At 43.3% G+C, this 22,051-nt stretch overlaps 1 protein-coding gene and 1 long non-coding RNA gene across 3 annotated transcripts in view; both read left to right on the top strand.

The window, feature by feature from the left end:
* Positions 1 to 6,427: 6,427 nt before the first annotated feature.
* On the top strand, positions 6,428 to 16,361 carry LOC109140727 (alpha-2-macroglobulin-like). Its single transcript, XM_027280275.1, has 21 exons — positions 6,428 to 6,540; positions 6,700 to 6,880; positions 7,172 to 7,328; positions 7,927 to 7,979; positions 8,969 to 8,989; positions 9,277 to 9,442; positions 9,524 to 9,608; positions 9,726 to 9,873; positions 11,607 to 11,724; positions 11,805 to 11,914; positions 12,005 to 12,172; positions 12,366 to 12,593; positions 12,906 to 12,969; positions 13,104 to 13,249; positions 13,337 to 13,486; positions 13,773 to 13,913; positions 14,015 to 14,108; positions 14,218 to 14,362; positions 14,883 to 15,108; positions 16,075 to 16,226; positions 16,334 to 16,361. The coding sequence occupies exons 1-21, from the start codon at positions 6,455 to 6,457 to the stop codon at positions 16,359 to 16,361; spliced, it is 2,667 nt and encodes an 888-aa protein (XP_027136076.1). The 5' UTR covers positions 6,428 to 6,454.
* Positions 16,362 to 16,488: 127 nt separating this feature from the next.
* Positions 16,489 to 22,051, top strand: part of LOC113746161 (uncharacterized) — a 6,858-nt gene continuing 1,295 nt past the window's right edge. The window contains exons 1-2 of one of the 2 annotated variants that reach the window (XR_003462642.1): positions 16,489 to 16,586; positions 16,790 to 16,873. This is a non-coding gene — a long non-coding RNA (uncharacterized LOC113746161). The other variant, XR_003462641.1, reaches the window with a different exon arrangement.

The raw sequence follows: 22,051 nt of genomic DNA, 5'->3' as shown, positions 1-22,051 counted from the left end.
CTATTATATATATCTATATATATATATATTATTATATATATATCTATATATATATATATATATCATCACAGTAACAGTGTTACACACATTAGTACTGTAAACATCAGCATTAGAAATTACATCGTTGGTTTGGTGCTGACATAAGGAGTAAACATTTATAGTCAGTACTCGAGTTGAGGGAGATGGGGGGGGATGGCATCCCCCCTGTGGGGAAAAATGGTCAAAATCATCCCTCTTCTAATGTCATCCCTTCTTATGTAGCGGTTTCCAAAGTGTGGGGCGCGCCTCCCTTGGGGGGCGCCAGAGGACTTCAAGGGAGGCGCGGCGGGGGAAAAAAAAAAATATATCTTACAAGATATGTGTCTCATCACTGTGCGATGAAAACTCGGTGAGCTAGTCCCAAAGAGTAGCAACAAAATCACAAAAACGACACAGTATGTCCAGCGCGAAGAAACACTGCTAATGTCCCCTGCTATGTCTCTGCTTTAGTTTGAATCAGTCATGAAGCTCCTGGTTGTTCATACAGACAAAGAGGCTTTGACAGTGAAGTGAGACCTCTTGCTGCGATATACCCTTGGGTTTACTTCCTTCTGGATCGTCATTTGTGGGTTCAAAGGTGAATGTGGGCGGTACTAATAGATTCTCCTGAATCTGATTGGTCGCAGGTGACAGGTGTCAATCTCCACACTCTGTGTTGTTTTAGCCTTAGCAGCACCGCGAGCTGCTACCTGCTGCTTCATATTCTTAATACCGCTTGTTTCAAACATCGCGTCGTCTTAAAACTCGAAGTCTTCTTTCCTCCTCCTTAAATTGTGTTTTTTTAGTGAAGATGTTTTTTAACAAAAATGTGTTTAATGTTATTTAAAATTGTTTTAAAACACACAAAGATGTTAAAAACATACACAAAGTTGGGTTTAAAAAAATATTTGAGCACATTCACAAATAAGATATTTAAAATGTTTTTACAAATATGTTTAAAAAGATGTGAATGACATGATGTCCATAGTGGTTATTGTTTCTTTTGATAATAGTATTGTCTTGTGCAGAGTCAGACCATGCAACTGAGAATGCAAGCTATTAATCAGATGGGATTTAGGATTTGCATGTCTAGCAAGTCACCCTAAAATTGACTAGAATGCATGAAATTGCATCTAGAAATACAAAATTTTCTGGGGGAGGACCCCCAGACCCCCTGCTGGAAAATAAGTACATAAATGACTGTGAGTATCCGTCCCTGTTCTGTTTTTTTCTCGGTTTTGTCTCCTGTGTTTTTTTGCCTTTGTGGATTTTTGCTGTTAGTGTTTTTTCCTGGTTTTCCAGCCATTATTGAAGCAAGTTTTGTTAATTCCTGCGTCTGGGCTCATACCTGCACTTCCCCACTCACCACCCTACGTGACAGTACAGTTTACCCACAATGGATGCCACCATAAGCAAGAGATCTTGACTGTGCTATCTCTGTCACCTTTTGCTGTTTTCCACTCTGATGGATCATGGTGGCAAAAATCAGTTTACCTTCTTTCAGTGTCCTTCTCGGATAGTATGGTCTACTTTGCTGCTTCCATATTAAGTAACAATCGGAGGAATAAAGTTTTAACGAGGAACATTTACGTTAGGTCCCAAAATGTCGCGAGGATCACTAGTCAGGACCGCTCGTGCATTTCATGACGGCACGGACGATCGGTTCCTCAGGGTCCAGTCCAGGTTTGCGCCCTGGCGAACACCAACCACCCCCCCCCCCCCCCCCCCCCCCGAGGTTTTTTGCTTTTTCGGGCGTATCGTGGCCCCCACGGAGAATCCGCCCTCGGGCGGGCCGAATGTTTTTGTTCTTTCCTTGAATATTTCAAAAGTTCTGCCACTTAACCCTCTGGTATTTTCAAAGAACCTGTTTAGTTGGAATATTTGGATCAATCAAATCACTTTATTCATAGAGATGTATGATACCATCGAGGGTGGGGGAGTTTGGAGCTGGACAGCCACGAGGGGGAACAAAGTTCTCCTCTGTGTCATGCAGCATGCAAGAAAGTCTGAGTCCTCAGAGGAGCCACTCAAAATGTCTTCTGTCTGTCTGTCTGTCTGTCTGTCTGTTCGTCTGTTCCATGTGGACAAATAAACTTGTGAAAATTGCCTTGACAACCCTGAGCGATTTATGATGACTTTATTGTGTAGAGAACCAACCATTCTGCTATAATTGTAATGCCTGTTTAGGGACCTTTGTCCCTCTCTGCCCACGTTTCCTGTTGCTCTCTGGTGTGAAACTATCCAGTGGAAGTAAAATGTCAAACAGTAATTAACCTATGTAGAGGTTGCACGTATCACAGTGTTATGGAAAAATTAACACAAATGTAGGTGCACAAGAAACTTCATGAGAACTTTTGAATGGAGCACAATGCAACCACAAAAGTTCATCTTAATATAAGGCTGATCATCAATGAAATGTAAAATTTTATTGAAAATTTGCACAGCATGTTAGTAAATACATTTTTACATCCATATACATTCCTCAATAAAATGGTGTTTAGTTTGCCCACTGTGCCCATTTCATCCAACTGGAGAGTCAGTCAATCAGATGGCAGGATTAAGCATGGGGTCATCTTCCCCCATAGCCAGCAAGCTACCGCAACAAAAAAATAGTGATATAAAAATGTGGACAAGCATAAGATCCAGCTGTGCAGGTTGTAACTCCAACGTAATTCTTTTATCATCATGAAAGAAAAAAAAAGTTTAGAGAGCATTACTTTGTAGCAGAAGTTTAACTGCAATGTTTATGTGAGAATTTATTGGATGATCACCCTGTATTGTTTAGAGTAGGTCAAACATAATATCCTAAATCGCTGGGCAACATTCAGCTTTGAAGCCTGAAACAATGGAAAGCTTTGAACAATGTTAAAGCAATGATCACTTAAATAATAAATACTGATGTTCCTTTCTGATGCACTATGAGCAGGAGCACAGCGTATTTTCACAATATGACATTACATTCTGAATGGATATTAAAAAAGATAATAGGATTTACAACACTGATTCGGTCTGTCAGTTAATTTCAACTCAATTTAATTTGATTCAGTTCAGTTCATTTCCAAGTCAGTTAATATGATTTAAATTCTTTTGGCCTAAAAATGTTATGTTTGCAGAGCGCAAAGAAAATACAATTCAAATCAAAAGGGTTCAATTTTATGGCAAAATGCTTGATAAATTATGAGATCTCTTATGTGCAAAGACATTTTGTCCATGGGTGGTGCTCCAGGAAATCTCATGAGAGTCCAAAATATGTTAAAAACAGAAAATGTTCATCCTTTAGCAACAAATGTTCAAATCCTTCAGCTGGAAATGTCAGCGGCCAGCCATTTTCTGTTTCTGTTTTCTGTCATATGTTTGTGTTAGGGACCAGAGTGTGACCTCCTGTCTTCGTGTGAGGATCTTTGCCTAGGTGCTGCTCAACCACAGCTTATAGCTGATAGCCTACACCCTACACAAGGGCATAAAACATTTTGGAAGCTCATCTCTCCCCACAGCATTTGGAGTTTGTCATGGTTGGTTGTCCATGGTTGTGTGCAGCGCCGGTCCTGGCCACATTTGCGCCCTGGGCGAAGCCCCCCCCGGAGGCGAACATTTTCTTGTGCGCCCTAACGGCCGCCCGTGCGCCCCTGGTTGCGCCGTGCGCCCCTGGATGCGTGCGCCCCCATCGGTCTGTCCGACGCCCCCCTCTGCCTTGTCAACACCCCGCTCCCGGGGCGCCCGCTCCGCTAACTTAATGAGCGGATTCGAAAATGACCGAGGTTTTTTGCTTTTTCGGGCGTTCGTGCGCCCCCCACGGAGAATGCGCCCGGGGCGGCCGCCCACATTGCCCATAGCTAGGACCGGCCCTGGTCATCGGATTTGTCATCAACATTGACATGCTGATGATTCCTGAGCTGCTCCAAGTCCAGCGGTATGTCTGCACCTACCAGTTCAGCCAAGATCACTTGGAGCTTCTCTTTAATTTAATCAGAGCATCAGATTGGTTCGCAGAGCATCAGGTTTGTTCACCTTTTACAGCCTTACAGCCAGCTAAGGGGGTGGTGTTTAGCTCAGTTGGTAGAGCAGCCACCCCATGTACTAAGGCTCAGTCTTTGCTGCAGAAGCCAAGGATTCGAATCCGACCTGTGGCTGTTTCCTGCATGTCATTCCCCATCTCTCTCCCCCCACATTTCCTGTCACTCTTCAGCTGTCTCTAAAAAAAATTTAACTTGGGTGTGTGTTATTCCTTAAGGGGGCTGAAACAACAATCCCTCTGCCCTTCTTCCGGTGTCTGATGGTCTGGTGTGGTGTCTCAATAAGTGGGCTAGGCAACGTGGCAGCACAGGATGACACGGTGTCTCTGTCTGCTGTCGAGATGTCCTCTGCCGAAACTGCAGAAGAACTCCCTCCCCCGTCTGTTAACTTTGCAGCCCTCGTGTGTGACCACAGCTACCTTCCTATGCACTTTGGTGGTCTTGTGGACAATGCTCTGGTCTACATTGCAGGGTTTGTGGCTAGTCAGGTTCTAAAAAAATTTTTCTTGCGACATGTGCTGTGCCATCCTGGTGACAGACGGCGTACCCTTTTCACATGATGAGAGCTACCACCTACTTGTGCTCAAAAATAATGATGGGCTGATGATTCCATCAGAAGGCACAGTCCAAGGTGGGGAGAGCAGCACTGGCCAGGTCCACTCAGGGCAAGCTCCTAAGGTGTCAGTGGTCATGCATGTGGTCCGTGAGGAGATTGGCACAGATTGTGTTTTTGCTCGGAACATACTGGAGACACACAATCTGGCATTGACAACCACCATTCTTACCTACTGAAACTAGTGGTGTCTGTGTTCCTCAAAATTAGGCTGCACCACATTGTAAAACTTAACTCACTCAAATACCAGAGTATCAGCACAAGAAAGAAACTGTGCAAAACAGTTCTCCTTCAGGGGTTTTAGCTCCAATTCATAAAAGGCTTGTAAATACTCTTCCGAATAGTTTTCTGGGCAGAATGTTTTTGTTCTTTCCTTGAATATTTCAAAGTTCTGCCACTTAACCCTCTGGTATTTCAAAGAACCTGTTTAGTTTGAATATTTGGAATCAATCAAATCACTTTATTCATAGAGATGATGATACCCATCGAGGGTGGTGGGAGTTTAGGAGCTGGACAGCCACGAGGAACAAAGTTCTCCTCTGTGTCCTGCAGCATGCAAGAAAGTCTGAGTCCTCAGAGGAGCCACTCAAAAATGTCTGTCTGTCTGTCTGTCTGTCTGTCTGTCTGTCTGTTCGTCTGTCATTTGACAAATAAACCTTGTGAAAATTGCTTGACAACTGAGCGATTTATGATGACTTTTATTGTGTAGAAACACCATTCCTCTATAATTGTAATGCGCTGTAGGAGCGAGTGGACCTGCGAGTGGCGGCAGCAGTCAATGCGCGTCTATGTATATATGTCCATGCCAGCAGGTACCAAACAGCTGATTCTTCTTCTTTTATCTAATGGCGGATGGCAATGAGCATTACCGCCTACTGTGCTGGAGAGTGGGCTGAAGTTGCCTAATTCCACTAGTGGATGCAGCCTGATTAATCTGCGTTATTTTTCTTAATCATGTTATTTTCTCTATAAATAGTTAATTAAAATGAACGTGTTAATTTGACAGCCCTACATTCAACATTGTTGTCCTCAAAGGTGTGTCTCTTGCCTCTGTCCTTGAGGACAGCAATGCACAAATATTGGCCAGATGTGTGAGTGTTGCAGTTGAGTGTGTTGGAAACCTGTCATCATTATTTCAGGAAGACCACACAGTCCACATGTATGTTTGCTAGAAAATGGTGTACTCAGAATAATCACTGTTTAAAACAAACATCCCACGCAGTTTAAAGGTAACTGTTGCAGAACTCGGAGGTCACAGAAGCCTCTCCAACAGACTGACCACTTTCCTACTGGAACAGAGCTACAGGCCATCTGGATTTAAATCCATTCATTAACTTATTTAGGATTTTAACAGCAGAGTTGAGTTGTATTTTCAGATGTTATAAAAGCCCAGTCAGGATTACAGCAACACTGTTGTGAATTACATGTGGCACCAGGGGAAAGGATTTTCATCTAGTGCCAAAGTTTGGTTTACCTTTATTATTTAAACCCTAAGAAACACCTCTTGAAGTGTCAACATCAATCTCAAAACTTTGACCGAATTAGTCTGGACTAATCTCAATGAAGACACAAAACATGGAATAAAATAAATGAAATTGTAGATTTGACAATAATTTCACAGTTTAATTTAAATTCTGATTCATGCCAACCATCTATACATCAGGATTTGCCTTTGTCTATGCTGTAAATGATTCACTTAAAGGATACCCAGAAATGATGAGTGTATTTGTGTCATATGGGTGAAAGGCCAAAAGATTAGTAGCAGAGTTTATTTAACAGCTGCTGACTCTGAGACTCATCTCAGTCAGTCATGGGTCGTCCTGGGATCCACATGTGGACATGGACACTTTGTGTCTTCTTGAGTTGGATGTCTGTGGGTCAAGCAGTGGCAGGACCGTAAGTTTTTACCTGTGCTGTCTAACAGAATAATAATAATGTGTGTCGGTGCATTTACATGACTTTATGATGACTTTATGATGCATTAACTTATAGGTTAAAGTTTCTTCCATGTTATATCCAGTGAGGTGTCTGCTGTGTGTCTGTGTTTATCTGTAGGCAGTACATGGTAGCCATTCCTGCGATTCTTGAAGCTGGAGCTGAGACCAAATTCTGTGCAAGTCTCCTGCAGCCCAAGGAGACATTGGTCATGACTGTCACTTTGATGTCTCAAGATGAGAACACAACCCTCCTCCAGAAGACGTCCAATGAAGAGTTTCACACTTGTGTTCCATTTAAGGTCAGTTTTGGACTTTGAATAATTTTCTCATTTCCATCAGCATTCTCTGGAAATGTGTGTACAACATTCCCTCAGCTGGGAAAACTTAATAGGAGCTTAATGGGACACCCACACATTTTGAAACACAAAATATAAATCCAGTTACAATAGTATAAGTCGACAAATGGTTTTGTAATGCAGCATTTATTTGTAATTTTAGGTTTAACAGTTCAAATAAATAAAATGAAGACTTTTTTCAGTCAGAGTTGTTAATGGTTCTCTTGGTGTCTACAAACAATCTTTCTGTCACAGGTTCCTTTAGTGCAGAAGGAAGTGGTGCAGAAGTTTGAAGTGGACGTACGAGGCGATACATTTCACTCAACAGAAGTCAGGAGAGTCATGATCAGAGTCTATAAACCAATGACATTCATCCAAACTGATAAACCAATCTACCTGCCTGGACAAACAGGTAACCTTCAAATATGGCACCATATGTAGACAGGTTTCCCCTTTACAAAACATTTGTGGACATCTATATGTACTAGAAACCGGTAAAATTACTGTTTATAGATAAATATGTATCTTTGCTTTCTAAAAATGTTTTTTTTGCTAAATGCTTCACATGTATAGATACATGTCAGCTCTGACTAACTAACATGACACATGATATTTCAGTAAGCTGGCAGTTGTAAAGCTAGCCTAGACTGCACAAATTTAGCTCTTGCAGGTAGTGAGATATAAATTGTGCATGTGTCAGAACAGACAGTACAAATGAAAAGCCCAATGATGCATTATTCTAGACAAAAGTCTTTCAAAATAAGAGTCCCTTCAAAATAAAAGACTTTGTAAAACTCTCTCATTAACAGACACAAGTACACACATGCTGACAGCTACTGATGTATGGGTGCCACAGGGCCAGAGTCAGGCACATTCAAAATTTCTTTAGAAATGTTCTAGTGTATTATTCTAACCTTATCTAATGTAACAGTTGATAGCAATGATGTCATTTGTTAGTCGACTGTTTAACAGTGAAAGCTTCATGAAAACCTTTCTCACATTTCTCTCAGTGCACTTCAGAGTCATCACAATGGACACAAAGTTCAGACCTGTCAATCAGCTGGTGAGTGTTTGGACTGTCTTTTAGATCTCATTTAGAGGTGTCCTGAGCTGATCCTAAAGATAGGTCTGATTTAATGGATCACAAAATTAACAACAGCAGCAGCTGTTAAATTTGTGAGTAACCTGTAATTGAATGGTATTTCAAAATAAAAGGGTTATGTGATCTCTGCAGCTGGTGTTAGAGCTCAGCCAAAGTACACTATGTTACACCACTGTACAAACTTTGGTCTTTCCATAATCCCAACAACTTTAACAATGTGCAGACTCTTCACTCCAGCTGATCTCTTCATGACAATTTCAGGCGTTATAATACAGTTTTGAATCAGGAACTTCAAGATTAGAACTCTGGATTAAGTGTTTCTGTAGTGGAACTCTGGAGTACTGTGTCAGACTCAGTGGTTATGTCTGTTCTTTCAGTGTGTCAGAAACATTTTTAATCAATATTTAGTGACATTTGGTTAAACTACTGTTGACAACTAATATTTAAGCACTCAGGTTGGAATCAGGATGTCTCTAATTTTACTTATAAACTACATTTTAGTGACAACACAATATACACATCATGTAGTGGAGTCAGTTACATAATAAACTCACTGAAATGGGTGATTGACATATGCGTTGTTTAATCAGAGTTGTGTTTCTAATCAATGTGCTGCTGGTGAAGCTCTGGGTCAATGGTACAGCCAGTGCCCCATTAGGTAACCTTGTATGTACTGATGCTGCAATAGATCTGTCAAACTGGAACTCTAGTTTCTCATTTTGTAACATCTGTTGCAGAAATTTTGAAGTGATAATTTCCCATAAATAAAAAAAATACGATGACAGATACTGTGGAAAATCTTTTTTCCTGTTACACTGTTCATCAGAGCTTTGACCGCTCATCACAAAATCATTGATTTTTTTTTTAGCACTCATTAGGACACTGTGTGATGACCACAATATAAACTAACTTGTCTTTTAACAAATCGCTTCTCTTTCTTTTTTTTGCAGTACGATATCACTGAAATTGAGGTAAGGTGACATCGATGTAAATTCAGCAAATTAACCTTGTGACACACAGAGTCTAATCCTAACATTTTAGTGTAACCTCAAGACTAAACTTACCCCAATATAATAATGTCTGACTGTGATTTCAAGATCACAATCATTTGTACAGGTTTTATATATTGATTTATTTTACAAAATTAAAAACACGTTTAAAAAATGATGTATTTGAATGTATGGAATGTATTTCTGTTTGGCATGCACATGTTCTCTCTCATATTTCTGTCATAATTTGATTTCACTTCATTTAACAGGATTCTGCCCAAAACAGGATTGGACAGTGGTTGAATGAAACATCCAATGGTAAAATATTGCAGCTGTCTTACTCCTTGAACTCTGAGGCCCGTGAGGGAAGCTACCAGGTTATTGTGTCGATTGGTGAAGTTAAACTGTATCATAGCTTCAAGGTGGAGAAATATGGTAAATTATGGTTTATTTTTGTTATCATCCATTTCAATCCACTGATGAAGCAAGAATGCTAACAATCATTTTTGTCCCCAGTTTTGCCCAAATTTGATGTAAAAATAAATTCAGCTGATGAAGTATTTATTGAGCAGGAAGAAATCAAAGCTGAAGTATGTGCAAAGTACGTAAAAGACCTTTCTCATTGACTCATTACGCTCTAAGTCACCTAAAATAGGTCCAGTTTGGTGAGTGAATGTCTCCTTTTCAACAACACGATGTTCTATGTCCATCTAATAAGGTATACATACGGACAGTCTGTGCCTGGCACTGTTGAAGTCGAGGTGTGCAGACCTCTTCAGTATCGATATAATCCAATTAGGGTCACACCTGACAATCCAGAGGGAGGTCCTGAGATTACTGCCCTATGCGTCAAGGAGACAAAGCAGGTACAGTTGTCATAGCAACAGCCTAATCTGAAATCATATGAATATAAAAGTAGACCTGTGTGAATACACTATGTATATATTGTGTTAACTAATACTGAAATACTGGAGCTAAACTGTTTAATCATGTTGTTTGGGTAAAATGTCATCATGCTTTTGTTTTAACAACCGTTCAAGACTGTGGTCCACATCTTATTTTACATAATGGATGAAGGTTCACCTCATTTGAACACTTCCTTTACAAGATAAGAGCTATATTAAATTCACTCTTCACACATACTGTGTGCCCACATATAACCAAAGATCACTCAGATGTGATCGGTCAATGCTACTCGGCTTTCGATGTCAGAATGTTGTCCCTCACCTACAGATTCTGCATTCATATAAATTTTCAGTTTAGAAAGTCTATTAAAGTAAATAGAGCAGGGTTGTAGACAGGGTTGGCCCTCAGCTTCAAGTGGCCCTGAACATGTGCATGCATACAACAACAATGAATAAGCATTAAATTTCTTACTTTGACAAACAGAAACATTATGTGAACAGATAGTGCGCAGACTTTGAATCCTGCAGGATAATTTAATCCAGAAAACAAATAAAGTAGGAAATCAGCCTAGAAATAGAAGAGAGGGAACAAGTTCTTATCTGAACTATTTTGTTTGGATTAGTTTGATTTTTACTATCTCAGAGGTGCTGCGGTCACATGTTAACTGAATATTTACTGATGACTATAAAGACAGTTCAACTTCTGACAGTTTCAGCTAAATGAAATATTATCCAGAGGTCCTGTATGATCAATGAGGGAGAAGCTTTGAGGCTTCATTTTTATTTGACTTTAGATTTGTCACGTACAATTCTATTTATAAAAATATAGAATTATATTTAGGAACACATCAGAGGGGAGTGCCAGAAGAGCTGCTGAATGAAGCTGTTTACACAAATATACTACAGAGAAAGTCAACCAACCTGTTCTTGTTCCCAGCTCGTCAAATCCAACACTTTGTCACACCCTTCAGTGTCTCATACAGACGCACAAGGAGCAAGGTTTATATGAGACGCACTGAGCTTTCAATGGACTCCAATGTAAACATGTCCAGAGCAGTAAGAGACACTAGTAATAAGAGATGGACAGGACACAGACAGCAGAGAGACAGACCAGCAGCACCATGCAGCATTTCAGACGATCAGGAGGAAAGCGACAAATATGAATCTGCAGGTTAATGGACATGTGGCGTGAGAGCATGTGAAAAGGTTAATTGCACGAGTCTCACTATGTACTACTACTATTATGTGAGAGTCGGCAGCTCCCGAACAAGTCTATCAATGTAACACTGTACAAAGTGAGGAGCGAGCAACTTATGGACCTAAGCAATCGCAACCAATAAATTTGAATAAAATTGTAAATGAAAGATGAAGGTGCCATGCATTCCGTGAAAAATGAATATCAAATATTCTGATGTGGGTTTAAAGTTTCTCATGTAACTTATTTATTGTCCCTGCTGTTGATCTAATCGTCAAAACTCTATCAGTGTAAGTTAAATGAACATTATAATGTGTGTGTTTGAATGTGTTTCCATAACTTTCACTCTTGAACTGTTAATACTGAAAAAACATGAAAGTTGTGAAATAGCTGGAAAATATTATGACCTGTTTACATTTGAATGATAAATTAAAATTGATGTAAGGTTTGAAATTAACCTTTTCATTTCATTTGATCTTATTTTTATTGAACTTTACAGACGGATAAAAACGGATGTGCCACTTTTATCTTAAAGATGTCCACTTTCACAAAACTTGACCAAAAGGTTTTACAAGATTCACTGCATGTGAAGACCAAAGTGGAGGAGGAGGGGACAGGCAAGTCCTATAATATCTTATGTTATTGAATATATATAACATGGAATACACCTAGTTGTAACATGAGGCTTCTTGAACAGGTATTTCACATCCACAAGAGAAGATGATTTCGATTTCTTATGTTGTTGGAAAGCTGTCCTTCATTGACACACCCAAGATTTATGACAAAGGATCAAATGTGGAGGGAAAAGTAAGTCCATGTGGTCTTTACTTCTTCAGTGTGATTCAGTGCAAATGGAGCTATGTGCATTGTCAGTGATACAACGTTTTGCTTCCGCAGGTTAAAGCCATCTTTTACAATGACACCCCCATTCCTGACATGCCAGTGTACCTGTTTAAAGGTAAAAGGCGGTCATCACATCTGCTACAGAACCTCACAACAGACAGCAATGGTGTTGCATCTTTCTCATTTAGCACAGCTGACCTCAATGGGGACATCAAGCTCCACGTAAGAGAGGCAGAACTAAAACTACAAAATTTCATCATTCAAGATGCCACTATAGTTAGTTATAGTAACTAGTGGCCATATTGGAACTGTTTATTAGTTCTATAGCTAAACATTTGCTTTGGAAGTAAAGACTAACCTCACTTTTCAAAATTGTCTTGTGTCTAGGAAATAATGTTTCTTTTAAATAATCCAGGTTTCCAACAAACCCACATGGGACTACCGTACTTATAGAACTCCACACTATGACAGTGGACATCACACATTGTCTTTGGCTCAACCTCCCTCTCCGGATGTTAAACCTGTCAGCTCCCTTCAAGTGAAGAAGAAGGATAAACCACTTCCATGTGACAGTGATGAAGTCATCTCTGTCCAATACAATGTAGTTGGAGAGGCCCAGGGCTCTGTGGATGTCATGTATCTGGTGAGTGGTGGAAGAACTATTTAACAGCCTGTCACCTGTTTTCTTTCAGAAATATGGACACAGCAAAGGTGTTTTTGAAAATCATATCATATCAAATCATTGATATCTGTTCAGTGGCTAACCCTACTTGACACTGATACAGGAAATGACTCTTTACTGCTAAAATACTGAAATAAATACTGAATGGAATGACAAATAACCACACACCAGAACAGCAGACAGTGCTGTGATCTGTTGTTTAAATGAAATTAGGTTTCACTGTTACATTCACACATTCTCAGTCTTTGTGTACTTTTCTGTCACATTTCCCAGGTCTTATCCAGAGGAGCCATTGTCATGCAAGGACTCAAACAGTTTGAAGTGCAAGATAAGTTAGGTGGGCAAAATAAAATAAAATAAAAAAACTTAAAATAACCCTTTAAGTCAGCATGATCGACTGATCTATGAACTGCATTTTTATTGATCTGTGAATGTGATTATTGTCCAGTAACATCTGATCTGTTGTTTCAGTGACTGAGGGTGAGGTGTCCTTTAAGTTGAAAGTGTCTGCAGAGACAGCACCAGTAGTCCAGGTTGTGGCTTATGTCGTCCTCCCCAGTGAGACTGTGATCGCCAGCAGTGCTGACTTCTCCACTGAGAAATGTTTTGGTCATAAGGTGAGTGTGAGAGGAAGGTGACCATAGGTTCTCATCTTATACCACTAAACACCAGATGTTGTGATGTGTCTATTCTGTATTTTTCAGGTGTCACTGGAGTTTTCTCCATCCTCAGCTGTTCCAGGAGAGGAGACCACCATGCAGATGACCGCCCAGCCAGACTCTCTGTGCGGTGTGAGCGCTGTCGATCAGAGCGTCCTCATCAAAGAGCCTGGGGAGACTCTGAATGCTGACAAGGTAACTGCTGGAATCAACTACAATTAGATGTATATATCATTTACATGCCCTCTGCATAATCTTATTGTTATTTTCAACCAGTTGCAATGCATTCTGTATTGAAAATGCCATATGAAAAAGTTTTGATCATGTTTGTGGTGTAACACTGTACAAGTATACCTTACAGACGAAGTGACTGTTTTGACAGCTATACTTTACCTGAATGATAAAAGAGAGGAGCAAGACTTCCTGTTGTCATATATTTAAAAAAAATGTTTATAGCCGTGAACCATAACTTTCTTTCCAGATATTTGACTTGTTGCCTGTCAGAAAAATATCTCATACTCCATATGAAGTTGAAGATCCCAGCGAATGTTTGAATGTGAGGCAGAGAAGATATGTTCTGCCATACCCCCGTGATGAAGATGATCCTCATACAGTTTTCAAGGTACCACAAAACATAATTCATTATTTAAATATCATATGAATATATGTTATTTAATTCAAGTTAGTTAACTTTTGATGCCTGTATGTTGTTGGATTATTTAGAATGTAGGGCTGAAGATGGCAACAAACTTGTTGATCCGAGTGCCTTCATGTGTCAAGTTCAAAGGAAGAGAATATCATTCTCAACGAAACTATGGTGACTTATTTTTCATTTTTGCTGTATGAAGCAACACTCAATATTTACCTCTCTCTGTGTCATTACTGCCCTCATCTTCTAATAAAATATTCTCTGGTTACTTACTAAGTTGTCGAATATCAGCGTTTTCCCGGAATATATGGATATGGGGGTACTGGTGCGGGTGTCGGACATTATCCTCCTCCTCCTCCACCAGTAGTTACAGTCCGCAGTTTCTTCCCTGAGACCTGGATATGGGACCTGATAGAAGTTGGGTGAGCTTCTGTCATAAATATTTATATGATGTTTTTAAGTGCATTTTTGTCCTATAGAACATTTGAATTGGAGTTTTTCTCTTTGACTTCCTGCTGTCTCTCTGCACAAATAATATGACACTAAAATAATTAACTAAGACTAATACTTTTATTGATCCTGATTGCACTAACAACTAAGTTTTGTTTTTAGGACATTTGGAAAATGTATTTTACAGATGTTTTCTGTTATGATTGTGTATTGGAAAAAAGTAATCTGGACTACTGTGCATCATGTTCAGGATTAGACTTATTTTTCATGAGAAATATTTTATTTTGATTGAATTTCATCAGTAACATTGAACTTTATGTTACTACAAGTTTTGAGTTTCTGACTTTGTGTGTAGAAGAAATTTACACAGGACATTTAAAATCACAGTAAGTCTGTTTTTCTTTTATTTGTTGTTTTTCTTTGAGTAATCTGAATTATGTAACCATGTATTTCCAGCTCACTCAATATATTTGTGTGTATCTGTTGATCTAGAGCATCTGGTGCGAAGGATGTGCCTGTCACTGTCCCAGACACAATCACCACCTGGGAGACGGAGGCTTTCTGTTTGTCCCCTCAGGGTTTTGGCTTGGCCCCTCGTAAAGAGATCACAGTCTTCCAGCCGTTCTTCCTCGAGCTCAGCCTGCCCTACTCCATCATCCGGGGGGAGCACTTTGAACTGAAGGCAACTGTCTTCAACTACCTGTCCAGCTGCATCATGGTAATGACTGTAGATAAAGTTGACTTGAATACTTCACTGGTTGTCTATGGGAAAGCCTTGTTTCAAGCTCTATGAAACCGACCATCCTGTTACTGTCATTTGTGTTTAAGCCTGACATTGTCTTCATGCTAATTCTAATGCTGTGACGGCACCGTGGAGCACTGGTTAGCATTGTCACCGTGTTGTGGGTTTGAATCTGCCAGCCAACTGGAACCTTTCTGTGTGGAGTTTGGATGTTCTCCCTGTGTCTCTGAATAACTGAACTGGAACATAAAAATAAATATCCTAAATATCAGGACAAAACATAGATTATGGATGTGGGATTAAGACCCTATATCCATCAAATCTGTTACAAGGCACGGACACAGGACTCAACTGCAGGACTCGGGAGGCAGATAGGGGAGGTAACCAGTCTTTAATTACAATCCAGGGTTTGGTACAGAGGAGATCAGTCAGATAAGGCAGGCAAACAATCCAAAAGGTAAGGCAAGGCAGGGTCCAAAAACACAAGGTCAAAACCGAAAGCACACTGGGAAACGCGTGGAAGTAGGACACATGGTACATGACAATCTGGCACTGGGGAAGGGAAAACAAGGATTAAATACACAGGTGATTAGGGCGTGACAAACATAAAGCGGGAAACTGGGAGACTGGAGTAGGTGGAGCAGGGACTGGATGTGACAAAATCTCTTTTTGCATGAAATTGTTCCCCCTGAATACTTCCCACAGACAGGCCTGTCCTCTTACTCGTCAGCCCAGTTGTTTAACCTTTAAGACTTCTTTATGTTTGGACAAGAATAGATGAACACAGATGATTCACTCCTGAATAGTCTTCATATTTTCTGATGATCTCCTTTTTACATGTTTCCGACACCAATAAATCTAAACTCATGGTGTACAACCGAAACTTAAGTGGTTGGGTTTTGAGTTGAGCTGCTAAAGCTGCTCTGTATCTCCATTCAACAGATCACTGTGACTCCAGCACCCTCCTTAGATTACACCCTCACCCCCCTCTCTGGTGACCAGTACACATCCTGTCTGTGTGGCAATGAGCGCAAGACCCTCAGCTGGACCATGGCTCCCTCAGTCTTAGTGAGCATCGAGCTTTCACACTCTTGGTGTGAGATGTTAAAGGATGCCATGCTGGGGAACTGTTGTTCCTCTTTGCACAGCCAGACTTTTCCATCACTATGTATTTCACGTTGTGTGTGTTGACCTTTTTTAGGAGTGGTGAATGTGTCTGTGACCGCTGAAGCTGTGGCGTCCCAAGCTTCATGTGACAATGGATTGTTAGTGTGCCAGACAGAGGTCGTATTTGACGTGGTACACCGATCTGCATCGTAAAGGTTGGTACAAGATGACAAGGAAAAAGTAGGTCTTTTAACCAGCATTTTTGCCATTTCACACATTATTTTCTTCCCTCTCAGGCTGAGGGAACTGAGCTGACAAAGACCCACAACTGGCTGCTCTGTCCAAAGGTCAGTATGGTTTGGCCGGATGGGGCAAGACATTAGGAGGAGTCGAATGGTGATAGAAACATTCATTAGTTGCAGGTAACAGTTAACTGAATTTAACTATAGAACTATTTGTGGCACTCTGTCTCTCATATGATATTCCATTAATAACATTTTTGTTTTATCACTGATCTCTGCTTGATGTTTGTTCTCTGTCTTGTACACAGGAGAAGCTTTGACAGAGGAAATAAACATACAACTCCCTGAGAACATGATTGAAGGATCTGCCCGTGCTTCACTCTCTGTCCTCGGTAAACTAGTCTTTCTGTCAGGCCGGGACTCAAATGAGGACTCAGATGCAGAGTTAGGCAGACGCTGTTTTATTCAGGCGAAAACAAATCCTCGACTGAGTGAGGCTATGAAAAGGGCCTAAACTAAGGAAACAAAAATCACTCCAAGAGGAAAAAACACTGAAATACTCTAAATAAAGATAACAAAATCAAAAACACTCTCAACGAGGAAAAACAAAAAGGCTATGAAACATTACTAAAGGCGCTCAAACGAGGCTGAAAACACTCCAGGCTAGTACAAGAAACAAAAAGGCTAGACTAAGAAGTACCACAGAAAATCACTCATACGAGGAGAAAACAAAAGAACACTAGAGCTATGACGCTGTGACTATGGGCTATGGAAAAAAGGCTTTGGTGTACGCTATGAAGGCGAACACTTTGGCACAAGACAAGGGAGACGCAGACAATATATACACAAGTAATGGGGAACAGGTGGAGACAATCAGGGCGGGGAAGACAATCAGACCGGTGACACACGAGGAGGCAGTGACCTGAAACGAGAGGAGAGTTCTTTTCAAAATAAAACAGGAAATGACAAGACATGACAAAAACCCAACTTGACCTCACGCGTGTGACAGTACCCCCCCCCCCCCAGGGCCGACTCCTGACGGCCCAGGCTGGTCAGGGTGGTCCCTGTGAAGTCTGTGATGAGGGTAGAGTCTAGGTATGACGAGACGGGACCCACTGCCTCTCCTCAGGACCCATTCCTACCCAGTCCACCAGATACTGTTTATCCGGCCCCGGTTGCGAACTGCCAGTAACCGCCTGACCTTGTATACCGGACCGCCGTCTATCACTTCTGGGGGCGGCGGAGGGGCGGCGGCTGGGACCATCGGACTCTCCTTGGCGGGCTTGATCCGGCTTACGTGGAAGGTCGGGTGAACACGGAGGGATCGGGGCAGGCGAAGGCGAACTGCTGCAGGGCCGATGAGCTTGGTGATCGGAACGGACCCACGAACCGCGGTGCCAGCTTCTTGGAAGGCACTTTAAGGTGGGATCCTTGGGAAAGCCACACTCTCTGTCCTGGCTGGTAAGCTGGGGCGGGTCGCTCTTGCGGTCTGCAGTCTTCTTGACCCAGTCCCCTTGGCGAATTAAAACCTGCTTGGCGGCTGCCCAGATGCGGTGGCAGCGGCGAACCATGGCATGGGCGGAGGGCACAGACCTCCCGCTCGTTGTTGCGAATACAGGAGGCGGTAACCAATACACATTTGAACGGTGAAATACCTGTGGCCGAGGTGGGCAGTAGGTTGTGGGCATACTCGACCCAGACCCAGGTGTTTGCTCCATGTCGAGGGATTTGAGAGACCAGACACCGGAGGCCGGTTTCCAGTTGTTGATTGAGGCGTTCGGTCTGGCCGTTGGCCTCCGGGTGATAACCCGAGGTCAGGCTGGTTTTGGCTCCGATGAGTCGACAGAACTCCCTCCAGAACCTGGAGATGAACTGGGGCCCCGGTCTGACCAAGTTTTGGGAATCCGTGAATCTGAAAACATTGATCCTCATGATCTCCGCCGTTTCTTTGGCGGAGGGCAGTTTGGCAAAGCAATGATCTAGCCATCTTGGAGAACCTGTCCACCACTGTAAGGACAGTGGTGTTGCCTTGAGAGACCGGAGCCCCGTGACGAAGTCATCGAGATGTCGGACCACGGTCTGGAGGGGTGGGAAGTGGCTGCAGGAGACCCATGCGGGACCCGGAGGACGTCTTGTTCCGGGCGCAACCGACATGCCTCTACGTACTCCCGGACCTCCGGCTCCATGGAGGGCCACCGAAACCTCCGGAGATGGCGAACATCGTTCTTCTGACTCCGGATGGCAGGAAAGCAGCGAGGTGTGGGCCCAGTGGATCACCTGTGGGCGCATTATCAACCGGACAAACAAACGATTCTCTGGACACCCCTAGGTGACGGAGCCTCACCATTAGCCTGCTTAACCTCTTTTCTATTTGCCAGGTCAGCGCTCCAACCACCATGAAGTGGGAGGATCATTTTGGATCCTTGGCAACAGGCTCAGGGTCGAAGAGACGAGATAGTGCGTCTGGCTTGACGTTTCGGGACCCTGGCCTGTTGAGAGAGAAAAAGGAGAATCGGTTTAAAAGTAGCGCCCCCCTGGCCTGGCGAGAATTTGAGTCTTTTAGCTGTCTTGATGTACTCTAGGTTTTTGTGATCTGTCCAGACAATGAATGGATGGTCCCCCCCTCGGCCAGTGTCTCCACTCCTCCAAAGCTAGCTTGACCGCCAGCAACTCCCGTTTCCAACGTCGTAGTTCCGCTCCGCCTTGGTAGTCGCCGTGACAGGAAAGACAAGGTGCATCATACCATCCTGCTCTGACCGCTGTGAAAGGATGGCCTACTCCCCTCGTTAGAGGCGTCCACCTCTACCACGAACTGACGTCGAGGATCTGGCAGGGTGAGGATGGGGGCCGAGGTAAATCGATGTTTGAGATCTCGAAGGCAGCATCAGCTTCTGGAGACCAGCGGAACTGCACCTTTGTGGAGGTAAGGCATGGAGAGGAGCAGCTATTGCGCTAAAGCCTCTGATGAACCGCCTGTAAAAGTTAGCAAACCCAAGGAACTGCTGAACCTTTTTGCGGCTATCAGGTGTGGGCCAATCGACCACAGCGCTAATTTTAGCCGGGTCCATCTGCACTCTTCCAGGGGCTACGATGAAGCCCAGGAAGGAGACAGTGTCGGCATGGAATTCACTTTTTTCAGCCTTGACATAGAGCTTATTTTCAAGCAGTCTCTTAATACTTGGGTTACGTGGTCTTGGTGGGTAGTCAGGTCAGGGGAGTAGATAAGTATATAAGAGAATCGTCCAAGTATACATACACGAATGGTCGAGAAGTCTCTCAGCACATCGTTATCATGGCCTGGAATACGGCCGGAGCATTAGTGAGACCAAATGGGCATGACCATGTACTCGTAGTGACCGCTAGGAGTATTAAACCCAGTCTTCCACTCGTCACCCCTCTCTATACGCACCAGGTGATAAGCGTTGCGAAGATCCAACTTGGTGAAGATCTGGGCCTGTTGGAGCTGGTCAAAAAAAAACAGATGACATAAGGGGAAGTGGATAGCGGTTCTTATGGTTATGTCATTAAGTGGGCTGTAGTCAATGCATGGTCTTAGAGAACCGTCTTTTTTTCCCACAAAGAAGAACCCCAGCTCCGGCAGTGAAGAAAAGGGGCGAATCAGTCCAGCCTCAGGGAGGTTACAAATAACTCCCTCATGGCCTCCTTCTCCGGCCCAGAGACCGCGTACAGGCGGCCTTTGGGAATGGTGGAGCCTGAATAAGATCAATGGCACAATCGTATGGTCGATGAGGAGAATGAGAGAGCCTTGTTTTGTTAAATACCTCTTTAAGGTGCTGGTAGCAGAAGGTACGGAGCTCAGGTCTGGGTATTCAGGGTCTGCATTGGGATTCACAGTCACAAGTTTAATCATGCGCCGTCATCACTCGGCGACGGTGTGGTTATGCCATGAGTTGTAAAAACCCTTCCCCAGCCCATAATGGATTCCAGTTGCCCCAATCAATGTGAGGGTTGTGACTGAGGAGCCATGGATGTCCCAGAATCAGAGTATGAAAGGCTTTTTAATAAGAAAAAACGTATGTGTTCTGTGTGTCTATTGATGCGGAGCTGGAGAGACTCTGTGATGTGTGTGATGGTGGAAAAGTTTCCTGTCCAATTTAGTGCTCTAGCATGGATGGGCTTAGTATCCAAAAGTTCAGCCCTGAGGCCTATCGTTCTCCGCAACCCCCAGTCTCAAGCTTTCATTCCAATGGCCCCTGAGTCTAATGAGCGCTCGAGTGGGGTGGTAGTGGCGTGGGTGCATTTAACCTTAACTGGTGTTTAGTCGTGCGTTTTGGGGGGGGACGATGGGCCTTGTGGCTGGAGGTTGACTCACCCCCGTGGCTTTCTCGAGGCGGAACAGGCGCGACGAGGGTGATTCGTTTTGCCGCAGTAAAAGCAGCTGACCCCTCCTGCTGCGTCTCGTCGCTCCTCCGGCGTCAGCCTCGAACTGCCCAAGCTGCATGGGCGCCTCCTCCCTGGCGGCGGAAGAGGGATTGCGTGCACTGGCGGTGGGATAACGGAAGCCCTGCCTGTCCGGGGGCTTGGAAGGCGTGGAGTCCCTCTCCGGTGTAGAACCACTCCGTGGTTTGCCCGGAGCTCGCGAACCCGGTGTTGTCCGGTCCGGATGGCAGAGAGAGCGATGACGGGTCCAGGTCTGCAGGCAGGTCCGCGGCAACAGTAGCTCCTGGATGTACGTTCCAGCCAGGTTCAGGAACACGTCGACAGGGCGGCGTTATTGCCAGCCGCTCTCCGCCGCCAGGGTGCGAAAAGCGGATGCGTAGTCGAACACCGAGTCCTCGCCTGTGTCAGACCGCTCCCAGCTCCCTGGCCTTCTCTCGGGTCCGTAGACACTGGGTCAAATGTCATCATGAGGGCAGCTTTAAGTCCGTGGAGAGAGGAAAAAGTGGAGAGTCACGAGCCCAATTCGGCGGTGGCCGCAAGCTCTGGCGCTCCCGGTCGGTGGTGAAAGCAAGGAGGGAGCGCCTCAAAGTGGATGGAGCAATCAGTGAGGAAAAGCTTTTGCATTGCCTGGTTTCCCAAGAGAAACACTGCATTGTTCCACCTGAATACTTCCCACAGACAGGCCTGTCCTCTTACTCGTCAGCCCAGTTGTTAAACCTTTAAGATGATTCACTCCTGAATAGTCTTCATATTTTCTGATGATCTCCTTTTTACATGTTTCCGACACCAATAAATCTAAACTCATGGATGTACAACAGAACTTAAGTGGTTGGGTTTTGAGTTGAGCTGCTAAAGCTGCTCTGTATCTCCATTCAACAGATCACTGTGACTCCAGCACCCTCCTTAGATTACACCCTCACCCCCTCTCTGGTGACCAGTACACATCCTGTCTGTGTGGCAATGAGCGCAAGACCTCAGCTGGGACCATGGCTCCTCAGTCTTAGGTGAGCAGAGCTTTCAACATCTGGTGTGAGATGTTAAGGATGCCATGGTGGGGAACTGTTTGTTCCTCTTTGCACAGCCAGACTTTTCCAACCTTTTCCAAATCAGTGAGATCTATGTGACAAACAAAATGTTTTGACATGTTTGTAATCAACAAGATCTGATAT

This window comes from Larimichthys crocea, chromosome VII (genome assembly GCF_000972845.2).
Source record: "Larimichthys crocea isolate SSNF chromosome VII, L_crocea_2.0, whole genome shotgun sequence".
Lineage (NCBI taxonomy): Eukaryota > Metazoa > Chordata > Actinopteri > Sciaenidae > Larimichthys > Larimichthys crocea.
Note: the sequence above shows the minus strand (reverse complement) of the source record. Positions and strands in the feature narration are given on the sequence as shown.